This window comes from Sapajus apella, unplaced genomic scaffold, assembly GCF_009761245.1.
Source record: "Sapajus apella isolate SASKATOON/1434 unplaced genomic scaffold, GSC_monkey_1.0 scaffold56, whole genome shotgun sequence".
NCBI classification, from domain to species: domain Eukaryota; kingdom Metazoa; phylum Chordata; class Mammalia; order Primates; family Cebidae; genus Sapajus; species Sapajus apella.
The window spans coordinates 10091488-10118276 of NW_022436996.1; the positions used below are offsets into that span (position 1 = coordinate 10091488).

Genomic DNA, 26789 nt, shown 5'->3' on the forward strand with positions numbered 1-26789 from the left:
TTTTTTTTTTTTTTGAGACGGAGTTTCGCTCTTGTTACCCAGGCTGGAGTGCAATGGCGCGATCTCGGATCACCGCAACCTCCACCTCCTGGGTTCAGGCAATTCTCCTGCCTCAGCCTCCTGAGTAGCTGGGATTACAGGCACACGCCACCATGCCCAGCTGAATTTTTGTATTTGTAGTAGAGACGGGGTTTCACCATGTTGACCAGGATGGTCTCGATCTCTTGACCTCGTGATCCACCCGCCTTGGCCTCCCAAAGTGCTCGGATTACAGGCTTGAGCCAATACCCCCTTGTTTGGAATGAGCAGAGCTGTACTTTGGGCAGATAGTGCCCAGTTTGGAAGAATCGATGACGGTCCCAGATGGTGACTCTGGGGACAGAGTGTTGTAATAAAAGGAAACATAAAAGCTGCTTTAGAGAAACCCTGAAACTTGTGCCTAAGGATCCCCTAAGATGGAGAGGAGAGCAGATTGAGGAGGAGATAGACTTCAAAGAAGTGTTTCTTCCAACCATATTCAGGTTGTGCAGCAAAATGAGAAAACTCATTTAAAGAAATCTGCTTTGGTAGAAGACTAGGGGTGATTTATTAAGTTGGTTGCAGGTGATGTCAGAGAGTAGTTTCATTAAAATACATGGTTTTGGAGAGTTCTAGGAGAAAGTAGAATTTGATGTCTAAAGGAGATAATACAACAGCAGGCCAAAACAACGTGAATTGGGGGAAAGCTGACAAGTGTCAGCTTGGACCAGGTTGAAACTTACAAGGAGACAACATACAGGTCAGTCCGTTAATTTTGCCTTCTAAATGATTGTGCTATGGACGGCTATAGCACTGATAATGAGGAAAAGCCAAAGATGAAATCTGAGGATGAAAGGCTATGGCTCTGGAAGGAACATGCTTGCTAATGAGAGCTCCAAATAAGTCTATTAGAAGGAAAGCACCAAAGGGATGTCTGTTTTCTGGTTGCTGTGGACTGAGTTTTGACTCTGCCTGTAGGTTATATCACAGGTACTATTTTTCTCTCTCTGTTTTGCCACAAATTGTGTTCCTTTCCATCAAATCCTTTCAATGTCATCTTGATAGGACTTCAGAGAAGATCGCTCCAATAAAAATTAAAAAGTGCCACATGAGGACATACAGACTACCTGCTATAGGCTCTGAGATAGACTTTTGCTCTGTTGCCCAGGTTGGAGTGCAATGGTGTGATCTCGGCTCACTGCAACTGCCACCTCCCAGGTTCAAGCAATTCTCCTGCCTCAACCTCCTGAGTAGCTGGGACCACAGGTGTGTGCCACCACACTCAGATAATTCTTTTGCATTTTTAGTGGAGGCAGGGTTTTGCCATGTTGGCCAGGCTGGTCTCGAACTCCTGACCTCAGGTGATCTGCCCACCTCGGCCTCCCAAAGTGCTGGGATTAACAGGTGTGAACCACCGTGCCCAGCCGAATCGCTTTCTTTCTATATAGCAGGCTTTGTTAAAGTGTGAAAGACTTCTATAAAAGTGCCTTTTGCCTTAGAATTGTCACAAGAGATGCATAACCAATTTAAATTATTTTATTAGTTTTTCTGAAGCTACGATTAATTTGTTCTTTTTCGTCTACTTAGTAATGAATATTAGAAATGAGGAACCTACGGGTTGAATATTAAAAAATACAGGATCTCAGAATCTCAGGTTTGAAAGTATCTTAGGATAAGTGCTCCTTTAAAGTTGCAGAAGAGTTAGCAAGCCCTTTGAGTTAATATGTTTCCATCTATGAAAAATGACAGAAATCACTTCACAGAATCCCTTATGGTTGTGTCAGCCAACTTCTACTTAAGCAAAGCATTCCTCTGGAAATGAATATTGTAAAACAATGCTAACAATTTTTCACAGAGTACTCTTCCCTTGTTTTGGATAACAGCTGAAAATATAACTTTCTTTTATAGATTACATAAATAAATGTTTTGCCTCCCTAAAGACTACACATATAAAACATGTGAGAACCCTTTTAGGACCAGTTTATACAATGTTCAAACAAGTACATTTACTTTTGTCTTGATTTAGTGAACTAATGGAACACGGTTTTTCTATAGAGTAGTTCCATGGAGAGGGCAGTTGCAGGTGGGGTTAAGCTTGTCTCCAGCCTCTGTCTTGGGATGGTTTGACACAGGCTCAATAAGGTGAATGAATGGGAACAGCTTTGGGGATAGAGTCATCAGTTAGCAGTACTGTCCAGCTGTACTAGTCCATTTTGCATTGCTATAAAGAAATACTTGAGGCTGGGTAATTTATAAAGAAAAGAGGTTTATTTGGCTCATGGTTCTGCAGGGTATATGAGAAGCATAGTGTTGGCATCTACTTCTAGTGAGGGCCTCAGAAGCTTATGCTCAAGGTGGAAGGTGAAGGAGCAGCAGACACATCACATGGCAAGAGAGGAAGTGAGAGAGAGAGGAGGAGGTGCCAAGCTCTTTTAAACAACCAGATCTCACATGAACTCATTGCCATGGGAAGGGCACCAAGCCATTCATGAGGGATCTGCCCCCATGACCCAAACACTGTCCACTAGGTCTGACCTTCAATATTGGGAGTCACATTTCAACATGAAATTTGGAGGGACAAATGTCCAAACTACCATATGACCTGCTGAGCGCATTCTTGCCTGGACTTCCTAATGTGGGCAGGTGGGCTTCCTTCCTTTCTTCCCTCCCTCCCTCCCTCCCTTCCTCCCCCCCCCCTCCTTTCCTCTTTTTTTTTTTTTTTAAATAGAGGCTCACTTTGTCACCCAGGCTGGAGTGCAGTGGCATGATCTTGGCTCACTACAACCTCCACCTCCTGGGTTTCAATGATTCTCCTGCCTCAGCCTCCTGAGTAGCTGAAATTTTAGGTGCCTGCCACCAAGCGCAGCTAATTTTTGTATTTTTAGTAGAGACAGGATTTCGCCATGTTGACCAGGCTAGTCCTGACCTCAGGTGATCCACCTGTCTCGGCCTCCCAAAATGCTGGGATTACAGGCATGAGCCACCAAACCCAGACTGTCTTTCACTTTAATCATTTGAGCCTGCCCTGCAGCTTGAGGCTGTGATATGTGAGTAGGTATTAAAAATCAATCAAATGCCACATACTTAAAACATATAGTATGCTATCATATATTATGATTGAGAATGAGTGACAAGAAGCCAGTGGGTTGGAATGTGTGGAAATTTATCTTCTAAAAAGTTAAGCCCAACAGCAAGGGACTGTTGATTAAATGGAACACATGGCAGTTGAGGCACTGTATTTCACAACCTTTCAAAATCTGTGCTTGCATTTGTTGACATAGTAATCTAATTATGCCCCATGTAGGAGGCTAATGGTAACATAACCTCAGAAAATCTCAGATAAACATCCTACCAGCCAATAGGAAATTTCTATGCTTTATATTCTATAGGTAATGTTACCAAAAAAAATTAGCTATTTAGGGGTTTTCTTTCTAAATATAAAATTATAATTTTTCAAACTACACATGCCTTCTTGGAGATTCTGATACAGTCCTTGTTCTTAGTTGAAAAAAAATATTGCTATGGAGTCTTAAGAAAAATGACATGAAAATGTGTTCTTAAAATGTTGTTACATGGAAAAAGTAGGTTACAAAACAATATGCACCACAGGATCTCATTTTTGTAAAAAAGTGAGTATATCTAAATGCACAGAAAAATGTTTAGAAATATAGACACCAAAATGATAATTTAAATATATACTGGAATATGGGAGTATAGCTGAATTTTTGTTTTGTCTTTTTGCTGCTCTGAATTTTTAAATCATTCAACAATAAACAATACTTGTATAATTTGAAAGATACAATCTGATAATTTCCACTTTCTTTGGCAAAGTCTGGTGACTTTATAAGCAACTCTATTCTGTAACTTTAACAACTATTTAATCAGAAAGACAGGCTTATCAAAATGCAGAGAATAAGATTTTAAATACAGAAAAATAGAGGGGATTTAAAACTAGATTGAAATATTCCTCCTTATTTCTCCCCTGTTTTTAGAAACTTGAGAAGATTTTTTTAAAAAAAAGAGAGTGGTCAACCTTTACCATAAAATAATATTCAACAAGATATAAGTTATTTTTCCTTGTTAAAAATGGCTAAAAACAAGGACATGCTATTTTTCAAAGTAAAATTCTCACAGGTCTGAAGCGCCAGCATGTTCTGATGTTTAAACTAATGTATACAGGAATCGGAATGCTGGATGAGCATAATTCAGTGTTATAATTACACTTGACAGATATATACTGCTTCTATTATTCATTGGCTCTGGTTGCACTTACCCAGAAAGACCCTGTAGAATACTAAATATCAACCACTCTTCATAAAAGTCATTTGGCATTCGCATCAGTTCTCATCAGAGGAATCAAATTCAGAGATGCAGAAAACCAAATTTGATCATTTTAACACCATCCACAAAGGCAAGGAAAATGAGTAATTTCCGACATGGCCTGAGGTCCAGCCAGCTTTCATTTGTCAAACTCTTAACAGATAGGCAGTATGTCATTTCTCTAGAGAAAGATATCTTTGAAGTGGTCCTTGGGCTTCAGCTTTATTACTTGCAAGTGCTTCCATGTTGCATGGTTTACCTCCTCTCCCTGCGTTTGCCTGTGCTGTTTTCTCTCCAGAAAAATGCCCTTATCTTATTTTTGCCTGTCATCCTTCAAGGCAAATCAAATGTGGCATCTCCTGGAAACATCCCTTGGTGTCTTTAGGTCAAAGTTTACTCCTTTCTGGTGCCATAGTACCTGTGAAAGAGACCACTAACTGTTTACGGAAGGTTTCTTTCCCCTTTTCATCATTACCCCTGCAAAGCTGCTATCCAGCCATTAGCTGCGTTTCTGGTCCCTTTGTATCCAGGTGGAGACATCTGACTAGCTCTTACCAACGGAGGAGGGCAGAGGAATATCTTCACTCAGGTTCAGTTTGGTCAAGAAGAGAGAATGCTTCTCTATCCTCCCTTTCTCTCTTTGCCAACTAGACTTCCCTGGCTCTGGAGCATGGTGGAATCACAGAGAAAAGGAGGCTGAACCTCCGAATCACTGTATGGAATGTCTTCATGGACCAGAGCATAGCATGCATATTATTATCACTATCATTTGAGACATGATTTTAATTTCAGCATTTGATAGCTTATAGAAACCTAGCGCTTGTTTTACTTACAGTTGTCTTTGGCCTTTTGAGACATCCTTTGGTTCTGAGATTTTTCGAGTAATCTGTCTCAGTTTCTCACTATATTTAAATGAAGCTCTACTCCCTGATTTATTGTTTCTTCTTTTCTTTTTTAAAAACAAAAGAAAACAAAACAAAAAAAAACAACCAGCTTTGAATTAATTGGTCCCAAGTGTCATCCTTAGTTGAATCAATTCTCCAGTGTTAGCAACACACGCTGACTGACTGTTAACTCTTTTCCTGAAGCATTTGTTTTTATAAAAATATCAAGCCTATGGAGATACTGTCAGCTCCTAGAATGGCAGACAGAAAGTCTCTAACCTTGTTATAATTTAAGCTTCTCATATATATTTCTGCTCTTCTCATAAATCCATGTGTTCGTTATTGAGCAATAATAGCATAGTCTTTCTTCTATCTGTCTCAGAATGTGTGAATTCAAGCTTCTTTGATTTCTTCTCTTACAGGGCCTGTTGTCTTACAGATGGTCTTAGGCAGCCCAATTCTAGTTGTTGGTCTTTTTGATATTTTGATATGCCATCTTTTAATAGGGAAAGATTTCATGAACTACCACATACAGGAAATAACATAGAAAACATATTTGAATTTGAGAGCGTGAGGTAGAAGAAAAATTACATCAGAAAATTTTAATGAAACTTCAGCATGTCCTTGGAGTAATGATAAACTACTCCATTCAGACAAATACTATGTGAAGATGCTGATTAATAAGGATGCCTGCTACTTTCCATGAAATGCACCTAATTAATTGTCTTGTAAAAAATTTTTGGTATTTATAGGGAAATAAAGACTTCTGTCTCATTTATGTTTTATATTTTAAATCAAGATATGAAAATAATAAACAAATATTTTATGTGGGCAGGATTTCAATGAAGGGGAAACAATTCCAGAACAGGCAGAGACAGTCAGTCTTAGGAAAGGGTAGTGGTGTCCAGGAAATATCAGTAGCTGGACATGTCTGAAGCTTGGGCACATGGTGCTGGTGGGTGAGGGGCAAAGCTTATATGGAGTGGGGAAAAATCTTAAAAAGTTAAGTTAAGCCTTAAATCACTTATCAAACTTGGATTTGTCCTTTGTGTTATAAGGCATAGCGGGTATCATGGTGGTCTGTAAGGAAAGGAGTAACTGGACCAGATCTGTAGAAATTTGGCCTCACTGGGGAGGGTGGATATCAGGAGAGAGGGACTGGAGTGAGGGAGTCAAATTATGAGCCTGTCTGAACCTAGAATCCATGGATTCCAACTAGCAAAGCCATCCTGGGAGGTAGAGATGCTGGGATGATTTCATTATCTTTGCATCTACGTTCCAGCTGCCTTTTATGACTAGTTGGAATTGATGCTTTCTTTGACATTGCTCTGGTATGATGGCTTACAGGAAGAAGAGCATTTCTTTATATTAAAAGTGCAGTGTTCTATCAAGATAAACAATCTAACTCCTATGGGGAGGTTAGTAAAACTTTAAATAGGACACTGAATTTTCTAATTTGAATAATGAAGAAGACAGCCATGATATTAACTAAGTGGGTGCACAGGAGGGGGCTTTTAGGTGTAAATGATGGATTTCACTTTTGATATGTTGAGCTTGAGGTATCCATGGGCCATTCTGATGGCTCTTTAGTTAGCATTTACAACTAGATGGTAATAATTTTAGGAAATTTCCTGACTACCTTTGGTCAAAGCATGTCTGCTGACTGGAATTATTGGATGCAGGCGTTTTACTGTGGCACATCCCTCCACCGCACCCCCCCCACCCCCGTCCGTCATCTTTAGGGGAAATGAGCACCCTGGCATGAAAAGTTAAGGTGCTGCTTGGCTATGAATTCACTTAGGTTGGGAGTGGGTAAGCCACACTGGATGCCCTTGACTATGCAAATAAGCTGGAGTTTAATGGGTCTCTGACAGGTTTGCAGAATTGTTAATGGTAGACAAGACCTTAAATACCATCTTATTCAACCTTCATGTTTTACAAGTGGACATGATAAAGTCTGGAAAGGTTCCAGGACTAGTCTATGGTCAGTCAGCTTAGAATCCTGGTCTCCCTCACTCTAGTTGAAAAATCGAGTGTTTTATTAACTTTTTTGTCATTCAAGATTTTCTCAGAGCAGTGTTTTTCTCTTTTTCTACTTTTCCATTGAAGTGTAATGTATACACGGTAAAAGGTGCATATCTTAGTGCGCAGCTGGATACATTTTCACACATGTAATCATTCCTTGCATTAAGATAAAGAATATTTTCACTCCTCAGAAAGTTCCTTTGCACACCCTCCTAGTCGCCATTGGCTATCCCCAGGGATAGTTACATTCTGGCTTCACTGTAGTAATCTCTGTGGATTACTTTGACTTATCTTTTAGCATCACATGAAAGAAATTAGGGCATACTGTCATGTATGTACCATGTAATATCTTTGAAGGAATCCTGCCCCTGATGTTTACTTTCTTTTTATTGTCTAAAATGCCCTTGACTATGTAAATACGCTGGAGTTTAATAGGAAGAGTCTAAGAACACCAGGTCTCTAGTGAGGTCTCGGAGAGTCTATGTCCTGGACGTCAGCTGGTTTCCAGAGCAGAAGTTGAGTCCCAGAAGACGTATCTCTTTGGGTGTGACTGGAAGTAGCCTGCCCTTGGTTACCTGGAATCCAGGATCGGGGCCTTAGGCAAAGGAATTCTTACCAAGAAGGCAGCTGTAACTGCAAAAGGAAGACTCCTTCCTGGTGCCAGGAAGTGCCAACAGAGAGAGCTCACCATCTCCGTGAAGGGGAGGAAAGGAGATGCAGAGAGACTGGGGTTATGTAGCACCCATAGGAGCTGCCCTGTGAGAGGGCTGGCCAGGAAACCTGGGTGAACTTCCAAAGCCACCTCTGAAGTGTGGGGGGAGAGAGGCAGAACCATAAAATCTGTAGAGAGATGTCACTCTGTCTGGCCAGCTTTGGAGGAATTCCCAACCCTCTCCGGAAATTTCCAGATCAGCACATGAGTGGACCAGGAAACTCTAAGGTAACTTGAAATATTTTTACATCCAGAAGATATTCTATCTAAACTCCATCCTCATAACTCTAGGATAACTCTACTGTACATTCCAGTAACTAATTGTCCCTTCAGTATAATTGGCAAAGAAATCTTGATAAGTGTAATTCAAATTGATTTGCCAATAATTTATATATCTTTTAATACTTAATAAGAACAAAAAGCTAATAGTGAAAAGGTTTAATATAGCACAAATTTCATTTTTAGTTTACATTTCCAAACTTTTTTTGGGTCTATAATTCAAATCAAAAAGTTTAAATTAAGAAGTTAGAGAATTTTTTAAAAAAACGTTGTTATTAAATATTCAGGTCTTCACATTTTATTTTTGCGGAGAGAATAATTTTTTTTCTTATGTATAGTAATGACCAAGTCAAAATCATTTTTTAGATCCCAAATGTTGAATACAAATTGAAACCATAGTTAGACTTGCAAAGTGGTAGAAACACTAAAATTCTTCCTAAATTCATGTTGATAACCCAAGTTGGCTTGGATAATTAAAGAGAAAAATCCAGGGGCCCAGCATGGTGGCTCATGGTGGTAATCCCAGCATTTGGGAGGCTGAAGTGGGTGGATCACTCGAGTCCAGGGGTTTGAGACCAGCCTGGGCAATATGGTGAAACCCTGTCTCCACAAAAAATACAAAAATTCACCTAGTGTGGTGGTGTGCACCTGTGGTACCAGCTACTTGAAAGACTGAAGTGGGAGGATCACTTAAGTCTAGAAGACGGAGGTTGCAGTGAGCCAAGATTGCACCACTGCACTCCAGGCTGGGTGACAGCAAGACCCTGCTTCTAAATAAATAAATAAATATTTATTTCATATATATATATGAAAAATCCAGACGCTAACACCTGATTTGTATTAATAAAGAGCCACAATATTTTTTTAACAACATCCTAAATAACACCCCAAAAGCACAACAGCACAGTTAAGTGGAATTAGACATTCTTCACATCTACAAGAGTGAAACTGCTTAAAAATAAAAAGTTGTTCCAATTTTGAAACATTGGAAGATAAATTGCCATTAATTTACTTCTTCTGATTCATCAGTTTCCTTATATTGTAGAATATTTTCTTCTGACTTTCTTGAGCATGTATATTGCACAAGGCTGCATCTTGAAAATGAAAGTTTTTCCTTAATATTCTTTCCTAAGATTAGCAGGACATTAGGTTGCTGCCTCCACATTTTTGTGGAGATATGTCTGCTAAATGCAAATATTTCCTCTGTGTTATCCTGACACCTGAAAAAGCTCAAACTTGGCAACATGGAAGCTTATGATAAAGTATTACAACAGTTTCTGGTTGCTTTCCCTGAATGTTACCTACACAGTGAGCTTTTCCTTCAAAATTTTCCCCCCAAAATCCCCTTCACTAATGTCCTCTAAATCTCTTTTATTTAGTTTTTATTTATTTATTTATTTTTGAGATAGGGTCTCACTCTGTTGCCTAGGCTGGAGTACAGTGGTACAATCTCAGCTCACGGTAACCTTTGCCTCCTGGGATCAAGTGATCCTCATGCCTCAGCCTCCCCAGTAGCCAGGATTACAGGTATACACGTCATCATACCCGGCTAACTTTTGTATTTTTGGTAGAGACAGGGTTTCACCGTGTTGGCCAGGCTGGTCTGAAATTCCTGACCTCAAGCAATTTGCCTGCCTTGGCCTTCCAAAGTGCTGGGATTACAGGTATGAGCACCTGTGCCCAGCCTAAAATCCCTTCTAATTGTTAAACAAAAATAAAGACTCTATGGTCACTATTTGTTATATTATTAAACACTCTGAAACACTTCCTTCCTCTGATTGCCGTCCACCCTAATGGGACCCTAACTTACAACTCTTAGAATTGTGACCCCTTTTCCAAGTAGCCCATTTCTTGTGGCCAGGTGAACCGTTAGCCTATCCTAACCTGCACTTCTCCCCACTTCTTCCACTCTATGGCTCCAGTGTCTTCAAATGGCCATACGTCCACCCGTGACTCATCCTCTCCCTGTTCATATTGTGGTCATTGTTTAAACCCTGGGACAGTAAAATTTGGCTCATGAATTCCCTATCCATCCAGTTTCCTGTCTTCACCAGTGAGGAACTCAACAGTGACGTCGGTGCCCAACCAACAACACTCTGGCCTCCCAGTGCCCTGACTTTCTCTGCAGCCTTTTGATACAACCTAGAGAATTCCATTTCAATTTTTATTCTCATCACCCAAACTGCTTTCCTGTGAAATCCTGAATTCCAAAATCTCACCGACTGTGATCTGTCCTTCCACCTTTCCACGTGTTATTCCTTGTCTACATTTGGATCACCAGCACCTCAGTCATGATGATCTCCTTCTCCACCTAGATTTTCCAGGGCTCTCCATTCAGACTAGCATCTCATTCATTCATTTCATTCATTCAACAAATGCTTATTCAGTTCCTACCATGTGCCATGCATTGTGGTGGCCCTGGATATATATGATGGTAACTAATGTTCCGTAAGCCTTGCAGCATGGGTGTAGGATGCAGTCACACCTTTTTGATGTGTTCATGCCATCTATGACTCTGTGCTTTTTTCCTTTGGCGTTCTGACTCTGAAACTTCCTTTTCCATTTATTTTGTGGCTCAGTGAAAATGATAGCATCTTCAAGGAAACTTTTCTCATTCTCCAGTCAGAAGTAAATGTTGCCTCATCTGGGAAACCACAGCATATTGCTTGCACCGCTAACAATATCCTAACCAAAATATTGCTTTATAGGCCGGCTGTGGTAGCTTATACCTGTAATCCCAGTACTTTGGGAGGCCGAGGTGGGTGGATCACTTGAGGTCAGGAGTTTGAGACCAGCCTGGTCAACATGGTGAAACCCCGTCTGTGTAAAAATACAAAAAAATAGCCGGATGTAGTGGCATATGCCTGTGATCCCAGCTACTTGGGATGCTGAGTCAGGAGAATCACTTGAACCCAGGAGGCAGAGGTTGCAGTGAGCCAAGATTGTGCCACTGCACTCTAGCCCTGGTGGCAGAGTGAGTGAGAATCTGTCAACCTCCCCCACCAAAAAAAAAAAAAAACCTCTCTATCTATCTATCTATCTATCTATCTATCTATCTATCTATCTACCTATCTATCTATCTATCTATCTATATAGATAGCTTTATAATAACAGAGATTAATAGTCTTAAATAAAGAAAATGTGGCACATTACATCATGGAATACTACACAGCCATAAATAAGAATGAGATAATGTCCTTCGTAGCAACATGGATGAAGCTGAGGGTCATTATCCTAAGTAAACTAACACAGGAATAGAAAACCAAATATTGCATGTTCTCCTCTATAAGTGGAAGCTAAACATTGAGTACACTTGGAAAGGTGTGCTGAGAATGGAGAATGGCAGGAGGGAGAGGATGGAAAATCTACCTCTCAGGTACTGTGCTTATTACTTAGGTGACAAAATAATCTGTACTCAAATCCCCATGACATGCAATTTACCTATATAACAAACCTGCCGACGTACCCCTGAACCTAAGGGGGGGGGGGGAGAGAGAGAGAGAGAGAGAGATATTACTAGTCTCTCCCACTAGACAGTGTGTGCCTCTGGGATGGGGTCATGTCTTCTTACGTTCATTTTAGGTATGCACATAGCAGGTACTCAATCAATACTAGTTGAATATTTAGATGACCATATATTTAGAATCAGATCTGAGACTGGCCCCCAAATCTTTACTGCCTGTGTCATCCTTCTTACTCTAACAATAGGAAATGCTTGCAGCTTCCCGAACACTCCCCTTCCTGTGTTTCTGCTTGCATTCCATCTTCCTCCTAGAACTTTTCCCCATTCCTTCCTCTAACTCTTTTGCTTGCTCTTTATGACCCAATTGAAGCCTTCCCTCATCTTCCCTTTCATTCCCAGGATAAGTCATGCCCCTCTCCACCGAATGTTCATACTACTTTATGCCTATTGCTGTAATTTACTTATTTTAATGATCAAAAGCACCATATCTGGAGTCAGCAGTGTCAACTATATGCTCCCATTTCCTTAGCTCTAAAATGTGTATAAAACTTGCTGTGTAACCTAAGAAAGTTAATACCTACAAATGCTTTAGAACAGGGCCTGGCACTTGGAAAACTCTCAGTGAATTTATGTATACATACTGCCACTAATGCATTTGTCTACTTCACTAGGAGGTGGGTGTTGGGTTCTCCAGCTTTCATTTCAGGGTCTCCAGCATCTCCCAGCACCAGCAACACAGCAGGTGTTCAGGAGGCGGTGGCCTGAGGTTGGGACCCTGGTGACCATGGCCCTCTCAGTCAGAAAAAGGATCTAGAGAAGTCTAGCTAATCCTTTAGGGGAAACTGAAAAAATACATGAACAGATCCATGGTTGTTCGTGATTAAGACAAATTTAGAGTCTTGGTTTTCTGGTATCTGCTCCATAAATTTCTTTTTAGCAATATCTCTTTGCCACCGCAAAAATACTAACAAGCAAATACACACAACAACAACAACAACAACAAATTCTGATTTGGAAAGGCACTTCCTAGTGCGTGGCTTATGCTGTCCTCTTTACTTCCACCTGTTCCCCTCACCCCTGTGAGGTGCTGTGGGTCTACCTCACACCCATAGCCATGGGACCTTGCTCCTTCTGCCAGTCCCTTTATCTCTCGTATCTCCAACCCCCCTTCTCGACCGTATTTTTCTCCTTCATCTATGTGTATGCTCAAGTCTCTACCATCCTCAAACAAGAACAACCAAATCAGCCTCCCTTGATCTCCAAATCCACTTCCACTCACCCTAGTCATACCTGACTTTTCAACAGCGACCACTACATATTAAATCTGATGGTCACTTTATGCCCTTGTTTTAGTGGCCTCTCAATAATATCTAACACTCTTCTTTTATTCTTGAAATGTCTGTTTCATTTGGTTTCTGGGATACCACTGTCTTGCTAATTCTCTGTTAGTTTTCTACAAGAATGTGGTTCCCTCCCTCCGTCCCTCCCTTCCTTTCTTCCTTTTCTTCTCTTTCTCTTTTCTTTCTTTCTCTTTCTTTCTTTTTTTGTTCTTTCTTTCTTTTCTTTCTTCCTTTCTCTCTCTCTCTTCCTTCCTTCCTTCCTTCCTTCCCTCCTTCCTTCCTTCCTCTCTCTCTCTCTCTCTCTCTTTCTCTCTCTCTCTCTTTCTCTCTTTCTTTCTCTTTGTACGGCGTCTCACTCTGTTACTCTGGCTGGGGGTGCAGTAGTATGATCATAGCTCACTGCTACCTCAAATTCTTGGGCTCAAGGGATTCTCCTGCCTCAGGCTCTTGAGTAGCTGGGACTATAGGTACAGGTCATCATGCCTGGCAAATTTTTTATTTTTATTTTTGTAGAGATGGGGTTTCACCGTGCTGCCCAGGCTGGTCTTGAACTTTTGGACTCAAGTTATCCTCCTGCCTCAGCCTCGCAATGTGCTGGGATGACAGGTGTGAGCCACTGTGCCCAGCTGGTTGTCTTTCTTGCACATCTTGTTTCCGCTCTGTACACATTTGTTTTGGGCAATCTCAACCATGCTGAAGGCACTGAATGCTTATTTCCTGATCCTCTAAGTGATGATGACTCCCAAGCTGAGTCTCTGAGACCTCTGCTGGGTTCCAGACTTGACCATTCAGGATCCTCTATATGTGTCCACCTGATTAGATCCTCCTACAGCCTTCAGAGACTCAGTATCAAAATACCCAGAATGCAATTTGTATTTTGCTCTTGAATGTCAAACTCCTTCATGAAAGGTGCTCCACTCACACATCAAAACCAGAAACATCGGCTTCATTCTAGGATCCTCCCTTCCACTTAACCCTCACAAGTATCTGTTAAAAGTCTGCGGAATCCATCTCTTAAGGATCTTTCACATCTACAACGCTTCATTCCTGTCTTCCTCTCTTTCTATGCGTTCTGCCTATGTCTTAACACAGGCTCCCATGGCCACTTGTCTGGCTTCCAGTCTTTTCTCTGGTGAATGCGAACCTGATCAAGTTACGCCCTGGCTCTCCATAGCCTACAGGGTCAAGTGGAACCAGCTGCTCCTCCAGGCAGAGCGCACTGCGTCCTCATCCCTGCCCGCCTTGTTATTGCTAGCCCAGTCCCTCCTCACTGTACCTGTTCCCTACTGGGTCCTTAGGTTCAGTCCCCGACACCTTCGTTCATTTGGTGTTATCCTGAAACTTCTTTTTTTCCCTGGCTCCTGTTCTTCCCCCACCTTCTTCACCTTACTGACTTCTATGTATCCATCAAAATTTAATTAAAGCATTCCATCCCTGGGAAGCACTCCTTGTCATGCCAGTCAGGTTTAAATATTCCCCTTGGTGCTCCCGGCCACTTTCTTGATGTCTGTTCTGGGAGGCAGTGTGCTTTTAGGGTAACAGCAATGACTTTGGGGCAGACACAAAATGTTTGGGGTCAAACACCAGCTCTGCCACTTCCTCGCTGCATAGTTTTGGCCAGGCAACTTAGTGATCCTGTGCCTCAGTTTCCTCATTTGTAACATGGAGCTGTGAATGGTAGTATGCACTTCAGAGGGTGGTTAGGAGTGTGAGGTGATCGATATAAAATGCCTGGAATGAGGCCTGAAAGTCTGAATGAAGCTGGGCTTTTTCTGTTATTATCGTAACTCCTGAATTACTCGCCTGCTTTCTAAAACAAAGATCTTTGAGGGAAAGAAATCACACTTGATTTGACTAAATTCCCTCAGCACTAGCACTGTACCCGGGACATAGTAGATACTCAGTAAATATAAATCGGCTCATCATTGAATGACGGAATAAATACAAACAGTAAATACATAAAGTATAGGGTTAAAATGCTACCATTAGAGCATGCTAATGAGTGAGATTGCCCTGGTTTAATCTCTGTGTTTTTCTACTTGTGCATAAGATGCTGATGGTATCTCATTAACTTATCGTACACTGCCTCACTGTTTTCTGAGTCAAGAATCTTCCACTCTTGACAGAAGGGCACAATGTAATTAATTAACAGAACTGTTATTCTGGAAAGCAATATGTAGTCATGAACTGTGACAAAATTCCTTTGAGACACACTCAGAGAAACAAAATGTGAATTCCTATCAGAAAGAGATCAGAAGGCCTCATAAGCTAAAAGGGAAAAACACAGAGACAGTTCTACAGAGTTTAACTTCAGAATCAACATTTCCTGAGGCCCCTCTGGTAGCTGCCACTGCTGTGAAAACAATTAGGTTTGCAGAGTGATTCCTCACACAGGGAAAAGAGCCTGAGAGAATTCTCTACCCAGTGCCCCAGGAATCCTGACGGCAAAGGGTCTGGCTGAAAAAGTGTGATCAGTGAGATAGCAACAAGCCTCCATCATGGCCGTTTTTTCCTTCATATTCTTCATGAAAACACCACTTCTTGTTTATTTTGTAGTTTTTCTTAAATACAGAAGTCTGCCTCCCTCTCCATGAGGCTCCTTTGAACCCTGATGGAGATGCTATATAATGATGGGCATCGAATACGTGGCATATTGGGGAATCTTAAAAAGGTCTTTCCATCCTTGCTGGTTATTATAGGTACAGGGGGCTCTGAGGAAAGATCAGAGGCTTCAATCTGTGTTTTCAACGTTTCACATGTTTTTGTCCAGAGTAAAGGATATGATGAAAGTAAGGTATATGACAAAGGAGGCTGTAATTCACCCTGTGCCACCTGCTTTTTATATTGTGGAAAGACCTAGAAAACTCTGAAGACAGCTCTAAAGATTTTTCATAATTAGAAATTAGTGGCCAGGCACAGTGGCTCACACCTGTAATCCCGGCACTTTGGGAGGTCAAGGTGGGCGCATCGCCTGAGCCCAGGGATTTGAGATCAGCCTGGCTAACACGGCAAGACTGCATACCTGCAAAAACCACAAAAATTAGCCATGGGTGGTGCAATGCACCTGTAGTCCCAGCTACTTGGGAGGCTGAGTGGAAGGATGAACTGAGCCTGGGAGTTTGAGGCTGCAGTGAGCCATTATTGTGGTGTTGCACTCCAGCCTGGGTGACAGAGTGAGACTCTATCTCAAAAACAAACAAACAAACAAAAAACAAAACAAAACACAAAAAACAAGAAAGAAAGAAAAAGAAAAAAGAAAAAAGAAGAAGAAATTCTTTGACACTGAGGGCTGAGTGGTAACATCTGCCCTCCCTCTATTGGGTTTGTGTTCCTTCCCACCCAGGCGTGACTTTACAAAACATGAGGACATAAAATGAAGATGGGGGAATCCAAGCACGTTTATAGAAACTTACAGAACCACTCAAATATAGAACTGGCAGTTTTCTTTTGTGCCCATAAAATCTTTCTAAAATTTGATTGAAGTTACGTAGAAATTAGAACATAGTTTGATTCAGTTAGTTAATTTTAACTAAGGGAAGCGAGAATTACTTTCTAATTATTCTCATCCATAATTCAGTAAAGGGAGGATTTTAATTAATTAATTAATTTTAATTCTAGGACCAGGATAGCCTCAGTCTCCCTTTCAATCAGACCTGGCTCAGATCAGATCTGCATTGAGCATCCTCGGAAGATGATAATTACAATAATTTCCAGACACTTAAATAAATGCTTTATGAATATCTAAATTCTATTCTCATCACAACCCCACAAATGAACATTTTCTTTTTATAAATCAGAAAATTAGGATTCAAAGAGATTAAGCAATTTACCTGATGGTTTGGAATTAAACCTGAGAATGCTACTGTGAATCCGATAGAATTTCAACAGAAAGGGGAAATGGATTTGGGATCATTCTCAGAGCAGATGCAGGAGCAGACGCACTCAGTTAAAGGGGACAGACTTGGGGAAGGGAGGCGTTTTAATATGCTGAGTGTAAGGCTGAGATTTTGCAAAGGGACAGGGGTTGGTCTGTGGTCTCCCTGACTCTCACAGCCAATGGAGTTCAACATTTGCAAATAATCAACTAGCTTGGAAGTCAGGGGAATGTAACTTCCTAAAGCTGAATTGGGGTCTTGATGATTAAAGGGTTTAGGTAGGGCAAGCATTGTGCTTCTCAGGTCTTGTGCAGGGAACCGCCACCTTCCACCGACGGAGCTCCCCAAGCCTGGATGCCCCCTTAGGGTGTTTGCTCCAAGCCTGGCTGTGCTGAGCTAAGCAGCGTCCTCTCTTGCTCTGCCTCTTTTCATCTCTGTAACTTTGGCTAACTACATTACATCCAGAACTCACTTTTAGAGCGTGTGCAGGTGAGGGTCCTCTTTAGGAAACCTACAGACTGTGTCATGGAATTACCCAGTCCTGTGGTCTCCGTGGCCTCCTGAGCTCACGCGGGTGTCACTATTCATCATTCCTGTCTTTCTCGGCACGATTTCCCTCACTCTCCGCTCCTCAGGTCAGTGCACACACTTCTCATCTACTTTTGACCCCGTCTCTTTGGAAAACAGCTACGTAAAACATGAAGCCTCAAATCAACATTCCTCTCCCTCATTCTGAGGGCAGCTCTCATCTTCTTGCCTAACTGCTTGGGAATCTGGATGTGCCTGCTTCCCTGAGAGCATCCCAAGGACAGGGACTGACATTGGAGCTGAAACTCAGGCTTGTGTGTCACCCTGTAGTCCTGCTCCTGGAACAAAAGAGATCTTCCATGTTTGAATCAAAAGGACTTCCAAGAGCAGGGCCTGGACCACCCTGAGGTGGCCAAGGTGTCTCCCCATAAGTTGACAAGGAACTTATACTCACACTTCAGCTCCAGCTTGATGAAATCTTCCTTTCCCATGTTTTCAAGAAACACTCCCCAGGGGGTTAATGTTTTGAAGTAGAAAGAAATGTCAGCACTTGTTTCCCCTTGGAAAGTAGAGAAGTGCAGGTAGGAGGATGGGTTTGGGAAAGAGGCGGCGTTCCAGTAATTCCCTGTGGGAAGAGAACAAAAACATGAGGTTAACTCACGCCCTGATCAGCCGAGCCCTGTGACGGAGACCCATTTCTTGAGTTTAATAAGCACCATTAGCAACAGTAGTTATTTCCTCTAATCCTGTTTAACAACACTGGACCAAATCCCCATAAATATATTTCTGACTTTCCAAAAGTTATATGTGTGTCTACATAATGATCGTTTATGTCTAAAAATATTTAAAATATTAATATATATAATCTATATAAAATTAAATGTTACTATAGAATTTATATAAATTGTATAACAATAAAATATTTTATATTTACAATAAACAATATTTTATTTACATAAATACATAGCAATACAATTACAATAATTACATAACAATAAAGATTGATATAGTCGGAGTTCCTACCACAGAGTCCTAAGGGACTGTAAGAAGTAAATGCCAATAGATGTAAGAATTGGGAGAAGCCCCTGGGGTTACTGTGTGGGTTGGTGGGGGCTGTTTTGAACTCCTGCATAAGTAAGTACTGGTGGCTTTGGTATGGCGCAAGCAGCATCTAAGACAGACCTCAGGAAAACAGAACACGAATGGCATTCTGCTCTCGTTTTTCATCCACCTCTGCCTTGGAAAAACCAGTGCCCACTCCTGCGTTAATGGCCACCCAGACACCTGGTACAGGTGCTTCAGGAATACGACTGAAGGAGCCTGGAGGAGGTAAGGAGCTGGGAATGAGAAGTGATCAGGCCAGGCTAGGGCAGTTTCCTCACCTCTCCTGCTCCAAACTCTCAGAGGTGAGTTTACCTCCCCTTCCCTTACTACCTCCTCCTGGGGACTGGGGGTGAGGCTCTGACCTGTGGGGCTGTTGTGTGGTGTGGGGGTGAGGGAGTGAGCTCACGAACTGTCTCTCAACCAGCCTCTACCCTTGAGCTCTTGGAGAAGATGTGATTGTACCAGCTGCCTCTCCCCGCTCACTGCCTGACAGAGTAGCCAGTGTTTCCAGGAGAAAAGCAGCTCACAGGATGAAATAAAAACACCAAACTGCGTTCGTTACTCAGGTTCCATTAGGACAGATGGACCACGAATTTAGTATGGGATCAAAAGTTGGCTCCCAACTTCATCTTCAGGGGAGAAATGACTTTTTAATGTGCACATTTCTGAGTACATTTATTATCACAGCTAAAGACTAAAATATATGGGTGTGATTTAAAGCCGTTACTGAAGCCTTTAGCTCTAATACTAAACCCCAAATGTATGCTTTTTAAAAAACATGATATTTGCTATTTCTTTTCTCCAAAAGGCACAATGAATCAACTAAGTGCACTCCATTAGTTTCTATTCATACGCAAATGACATTTTTCCTTCCTTTTATGCAAATTATACACATATACAATATTAAACTGAGCTACTATTTTTAAGTAAAAGTTACTTTGTGTTGGTTCTGCCATGCTTAAGTCATAGTTTTAAATTATGAAATATTAAAATATGGTCTTATTCAATTAATGCTGTTTGTTTTTGTGTTTAGAAACAGCTACAATATAGCAACATTTAGATAAGTTTTCAGGTATGTTAAAACATAAACGTAGGCATATTAAAATCTTAACATGTTTATTTAGACATTCAGTGATGCATGAATTGGGCAGCACCAAAATACAAGTCGTCTTCTGGGATGCAGGGTTGGAGAGAGAGAAATGTGTTTGTGGAAGCAAGACAAAGAAACTATTTGGTTAATGTGGAAAGTCTTTAGTTAGAGGTTAAATGGTGGTTTCTGATTGCTGAGAAGCTTAGTTTTGTTTCAGTATTCACAATGAAGAGGGTTTTGGCTTGCCTCCCTAGGTTCCAGGTCTCTGAAGCTGTCTCAGCCAATGGTCTCCCCATTAATACTGTAGCAGGCAATACATAAGCAGTAAACTGGTATAAAATATGTTTGTAAATATCTTAATTAAGGTAAAAACAGTGGTGGTGGGACTGCTGGGAAAATCTACTGTTAATGTGTTCCTGTTCTTAGTGTAGTCTTTTTTTTTTTCTTTTTTTTTTTAATTTTTAGTTTTGAGACAGAGTCTTTCTCTGTCACCCAGGCTGGATGCAGTGGCACAATCTGGGCTAACTGTAACCTCCGCCTCCCAGGTTCAAGCAATTCTCCTGCCTTAGCCTCCTGAGTAGTTGGTATTACAGGCGCACGCCACTGTGTGTGGCTAATTTTTATATTTTTAGTATAGACAGGGTTTCACCATATTGGTCAGGCTGGTCTCAAACTCCTGACCTCAGGTGATCCGCCTGCCTTTGCCTCCCAAAGTGCTGGGATTACATGTGTGAGCCACCATACCTGGTCTCTATTTAAAAAAAAATCATAAAATCATAGATTTCAGTAGAAGAAAATAGGCAAACAGGCTACTTTCTTCTTGGGGAAGAGAATATTGTATGATATAGTGTAGGCTGCTGGTTACAGGAACAGAAAGGTGCTTCACAAAGTTGAAGTTGCTATTTATCCAGGATGAGCCTTCCTCCCCCCTCAACATCTGGCTTACTACACAGCAAGAGGCATTCAGGCGCACCTCTGTGAGAAAGCCTAAATCAACCCTCTTGCTCATCAGGGAGTTCTGAAGCTGGGAGGGAATGAAGATGAGGCCCAGGGCCAGAAGGATTCAGCTCATCCTAATTGGGTGAGAGCCCTTTAGGGACCCCAGAGCCTGCAGAGATCAAAGTCCCCAGCCAGACTTCAGCCTTAAGCAAAGCAATTCTGTGTCTTTAGGCTGTATCCCCAGGACACGAATGCAATTAACATTTTAAAATTTCAATCCAATCAAGGACTTTCTTATTTTCTGGGGTGGTGATGTATTAACAGAAGGGCAGTTGTCTAAAATGATTCTAGAAAAAGGAAAGCTAAAAGTAAAACATGTCAGTATTTATTTGAGGCCTGGCCCTGGTTATTCAGACAGAAATATCCGCAGAGAGGAGAAAGGTAGTTTCATCAGTTATTCAAGTGTGATGAAATATCTCTATAGACCAGAATTCCATTTATTCTAATTCCATGCTCACTAAGCAACTTCAATCTAATTTGATCTCTTGAATAGACTCATTCACAGGGAAGTCATGCCTGGTACAAACGGTTTTTCCTACTCTCCTGGAAACATCTGGATTACCACACAAGGCCTTCAGAGTTGTCAATTGTGAGTTATCTCAAATCTCTGGATGAGTTTATTCAATCCAGATTCTTCAGGAGCAACAGGGAGAACTTCACTCTGGATTAAACTGACGGTATCAAAGTTGGGGGTGTGTGCTCTGGAGGTGCCGAGGGTGATCAGTGGGACTCAGGCTGGTGATGTTAGCACTTCTGTTTTTATTTATTTTAAAAATGTTATCCTTTTAATATTGATTTCACTTATACTTTATAATGTATGCAGTATATCAATACAGTAGTACATGGATGGAATTTATAAGTAAACACACTCAATGGGATGTGGGCTTAAAGGCTGTCAGTGAGTGTGTTGCAAATGAATGCTTCTGCTCTGGCCCATGGTAACCATCTCTGAGACCTGTTCTGAGGAATCTGTTGCCCAATCTCTGGGATTTTTTATTGTAACAAGGTCATGTGAGTGCTTTTTCCAGCGCTTATAGTGTTTCCAGATGCAAAGAGCTTCCAGCATTATTATTGTTTGTTGATACTGCTCCCAATTGATTACAAGCTCCATGAAGCCTGGCATGAAAACATTTCCTCTCTGTAATCTTCAGCCTCGAAATACAATCAGTACTCATAAATAATTATTCAATCAATAGATGAGTGACTCGTTGCCCCTCTCATTTATATCCATTTTCACTCCTTCTACAAAGTCCTCATGGGACAGAATGTTCTTTATGGTAACCTGAGTATTAGAGATGCTAAATAAATATAAATAAAAGCTAATGCTATTTTAGCACCTACTGATAACTGGATACTGCTTCCACTAGCACACCATAATTTTCCTTATCCATGACTTTATTTCTGTAATTCCCTATAGACTTCATTGAACAATGCCAGGCATTTGCAAGATTGATGGTATCATAACCTTAAAGTTACTGAAATCGCTGCGATTTGTACTTGCTATCAAGGTCAGTGCTACGGAGGGTAAAGTGACAAGGGGTGAGAATGCCAAGCTGGAAATAAGAGATTCACTGCATGGCAAAGGCAGTGCCAAAGGAAGTGGCAGGGACCAGGCCAGCATGAGTAACTGGATGGCGCAAGGTTGGAAACTGAGAGGGAAAGTGTAAAAGATGTGAAACAGACCAGAAATTAGTGTCTGAGACTGGAAGGGTCAGATGACAGTAACAGAATAATGAGGTAAGCAGAGAGGGGTTGGAGATGCAGCCTGGCGCTGGAGTCAAAAGCTTTACAGAATGGTCTAGATGACACTGAAGACTCTGCAAGCTTGCAAGTGAGTCAATCACATGAGAAGCTTTGTAACTACCGTGCCAGGCAAGGCCAGGGCTCATCATGTGTTGCATGAGGAGCCAGGGAGGTACCTCTAGCTAGTGCAGGAGGTGGGGAAGGGCCAGTGAAGTGGGCTTGCTGGTGTCCGTCATCACTTCAAACCTCGATTAAGCATCAATAGAAAATGCACTATTGTATCTTCACCCAAATTCCATAGCAGCCGCTTACTTTAATCAGACCAATGATTATTTGGTATTGAATATGGTTTAAACCTGTGTACCTACCCAAATCTCACAGCTAATTGTAATCCCCAATGTTGTGGGGCTTGGTAGGAGATGATTGGACCATGGCACCATCGCCCTTGGCACTGTCTTTGTGATAGTGAGTGAGTGCTCAGGAGATGTGGTTGTTTAAAGTGTGCAGCACCTTCCCTTCTCTCTCTTGCTCCATCCACGGGATGTGTGTGCATCCCCTCTGTCTTCCACCATGATTGTAAGTTTCCTGAGGTCTCCCCAGAAGTCAGGCAGATGTCAGCATCATGCTTCCTGTACAGCCTGTAGAACCATGAGCCAAGTATACTTCTTTTCTTTATAAATTACCCAGCCTCAGGTATTTCTTTACAGTAATGCAAGAACAGACTAAGAGAGTATGGGATTCCAACTTCAAACTTTCTAAGCACATTTTCTGATGGGCAGCACTTCATTTTAACCATAATTTTTGTTTCTAACAAAGTATCACATGTACATAGTTGCAAAGATCTAGCGGTGCCAGAAGGATTATAGCAAAAAGCAGTTCCCTGCTTCCTGACCCCTCCCAATTCCTTAGAGACAACACCTTCTAACACTTTTAATTATTTCCATTAAACAGCTGTATTTTTTAAAAAATAACCTCTGGAGCTATTTATTTATACATTTTAGATGTTCTCTACTGATTTTCCTAAATATGAGAATTTGGCACTTTTATAAGCCTGCTTCCCTAGTCACTTTCTCTATATTCTCCCCAAATAGCCAAATCACACATTTTTGGTTATATTTAAATTCAAGCTTGGCATGGTGCCTCACACCTGTAATCACAGTGACTGGGGAGGCTGAGGTAGGAGAATTGCTTGAGGCCAGGAGTTCAAGACCAGCTTGGGCAACATAGTGAGATCCTGTCTCTCAAAAAAACAAACCAAAAAATTAGCTGCGTATAATGGTGTAGTCCTAGCTACCTGGGAGGCTGAAGCAAGAGGATCCCTTGTAGTCACGTCACTGCACTTCAACATGGGCAACAGAGTGAGACACTATCTCTATAATAATAATAATAATAAATAAATTTAGTAAAATATCCATATTTTAGGACTATGTAATATTATTTAGTAAAGAACCAAATAATAAAATCTAATTGTATTTTCTTTAAATTATATTTTCTCTTATTTTGTATGTAATTTTATTTTCCTGTTTTTTGTATTTTTTGTTGTAATTGTATTTTCTTATATTTTTTCTTTAAAATCAATATTTTTTTCATTTGCTTATTTTTCTACCTATCTGCCGTGAATTCTCTCCAGATTCTCTAATACAACAGTAAAACTCTTCTCAAAAATTTCCTAACATTGCTCACATGAGGCCATCTGCAGTCACATTTTTGTCCTCTGGAGGCATCTTCTACCGCCCTCTTTCCTCTGTTTCCACCTGGACTGATTCTTCTCAGCGTTTCTGCGCAGCCCTGGTCCTGGGACCTCCCTCGGTCATTAGTGCAGGGACTTCCTTTTCTCACCCTTTAGTATTACATCCCCACATTTCAGGATCTCATGACATCTGCTTTCTAGTCTATTCTCTCATTTTCCTGAAACACATTCTCAGGTAGCTCCTTGAGAAAAGAGATACTGGAAGTTAACTTCCTAAAATCCTCGTTCTTCTGATAAGTCATTATCCGACTTTGACACTTAATTGAGAAACTCCAGAGAGAAAACTGTCAGGGTGCTAGGGTTGCCACTGAGGAAGAAACTGCTTTCTGATTACGCAGCCTTATATGCAACCTACATTTTTTTTCTCTCTGGAAACTTTTAGGACCCTTTCTTTAACTCTTTTAATTGGAACTCCATCATTGCCTTGATATAGATTTTTCACCATATCAGGTCTGAGACTTTAACAATTTCTCTGATCCCTTTTCTCAAACACCTATTTATTTTAGATTTTTTTTCTTGATAATTTTGTTTCTAATTTTGATCTTTTTCCTTTGTGTTCTACTGCCTCGGACATTTCCTCAGCTTTAGTTTCAATACTGTCATTGTGTTTTAATTTCAGCTATCACATTTTAAATTTCCAAGTATTATTTCTTGTTCTCTGATAGTCCTTTTTTTTTTCAAAGTACCCTGCTCTAAGTTTTTGGAGGCAATATCTCAATATCTTCTCTTGTATCTTTGAGAATATTAATTTAATTATCAAAAGTTTTCTTCTGTTTTCTCTGTTGTCCCTGTTTCTTCCCAGACCTCCTGCCACCCACCCCCATCCTGGATTGTGAGTTTGGGGTTCCTCTTTTATGAGATCTCTGACATGACCCTAAATGTTTGGTGAGTCTTACCTGTCTGTTTATACTGAACAGTCAAGTACTAGGCAGCTGACTGCAATCTGTGGTGTGTGTGTCTGGGATGGCGATGGATTTGCTGATGACTGGGCTTCACTATAGCATGGAGAGCCCCTGTCTTATTGAAGGGACCCCGAATGCCAGTGTCTGTGACTTGTTTTGTTTACTGAATGTTCAATATCTTGAGAGAAGAATCTGCCACTTTACTCATGAGGAATATATGTCTGTTGGTCAGTGCTTGGGGAGCTGAGGGGAAGAAGGTTAAGGAGAGAGGTCACCCTTATTTGTCAATTTTCACATCTTTCCTTTGTTTTTGTTAAGCAGTTTCACCCCATTTTTTGGTGCCTGGTGTCTGGAGTATGAACCCCCATGTCCTGCTTGGGTAGCATGGTCACTGGCAGGATCAGAGCAGAGAGCTGGGGTCTGACCGATGCTCACATAGGTATCCCCCCAGTCCTCCAGCTCTGAGCCCAGCCCTTGCCTGCCCCTTTACTGACTCCAGCTCCTGGGCCTCTTGTAGGTCCACAGATTGCTTCCCACCTGACTGTCAACAGTCTGGGTTTGCAGATTTTCCTTTGCTGCCAGTAATGAAGTAACTGAACTTTTAATGTGCTGAAATTCTGTTGTAGAGAATGAAGAGAAGGAGGTAAGAGAGGGAGGCCACAGTCCACCTGTGGGTCCAACAAGAACTCTAGAGGTGCTGGCGGGGTGGTACTACCATGAGGAGGTGGTGGGGGTGGGAGGTAAGACAGGAAGTGAGTCCCTGGGGTGCTCTGGATTGTCACTTGGTGAAGCTTCCCTGCACTGTTTCCATGTCCAGGCTGAGAAAACTGACCTTCAGGTTCCCCTTCTGGCTCTAGCATCTCCACCTCCTGGGTGACGTGAGGCAGATCACTTGGCCTTCCTCAACCTCAGTTTCCTCATGTGTACAGTGGAACTGTGGCAGGCCAGGTCTAGTAATACAGGCCTCCTTAACAGCTGTTCAGCACTGACTGAGTGGTTAAGTTAAATATTAAAAGGTGAAAGAAGCAGTGCCCTTACGCAAAGGCTGGGATGTAGCAAAAGCCCACCATGAGTTTGCCTAGGCCTTTCCTGGACCTTGAAACACGACAAGATAATGAAGGAATTCTTAACAGGACCTGTTTAGGATTAAACAAGTTTTATTGAAGGTCTGAAGAAACTCCCCAGGCCTCCACAAACAAGTTTATTGGGGGTCTGAAGGAACTCCCCAAACCTCCATGATTTAGCAGGAGACAAGACAAGGGTTATCACCTCAGCATCTGGACCCATTTAGATTAAGTAAATTTACTGAAGCAACAGAGGAAGGTCTATAAGACTTAGATCTTAGTTATAGATTAAAAGAAGTCAATCACTTTTGTCTTTAGATAAACGCACACTTACACATAGTTTAGAAGCTATAAGCTCTGGAAAACTTTGTAAGTTTGAGCTGATCTGGTGATAATTTCCGTCTTCTCCCTGTACCCGTTACAGAAATAAAAATTCTCTTCTTTCCCAGTTTATGTGTATCTCATTATTGGATGGTGAGAATAAGCAGCATGACCCTATTTGGTCCAGGAACAGAATAACAATGGAACCTCATTTGTAGAGTATGGTGAGAATCTCAAGAGATAACCCACGAGATGTACTTTGCAGAGTGCTGGGCACAAAACAAATGTTCAATAAACAACTACTACACTGATTGATTTGGATCTCACTTACAGTCACCCTGTGCAAGGGCTTGGCCAAGGAGTGGGGAAGGA

At 41.3% G+C, this 26789-nt stretch overlaps 1 protein-coding gene across 1 annotated transcript in view; it reads right to left on the minus strand.

The window, feature by feature from the left end:
* CNTNAP2 (contactin associated protein 2) overlaps nucleotides 1–26789 on the minus strand; it is a 2272324-nt gene that overhangs the window by 280243 nt on the left and 1965292 nt on the right. Inside the window, exon 16 of the mRNA XM_032245220.1 lies at nucleotides 17899–18069. Coding sequence (XP_032101111.1) covers nucleotides 17899–18069 — 171 coding nt within the window. The remainder of the gene's footprint in view (nucleotides 1–17898; nucleotides 18070–26789) is intronic.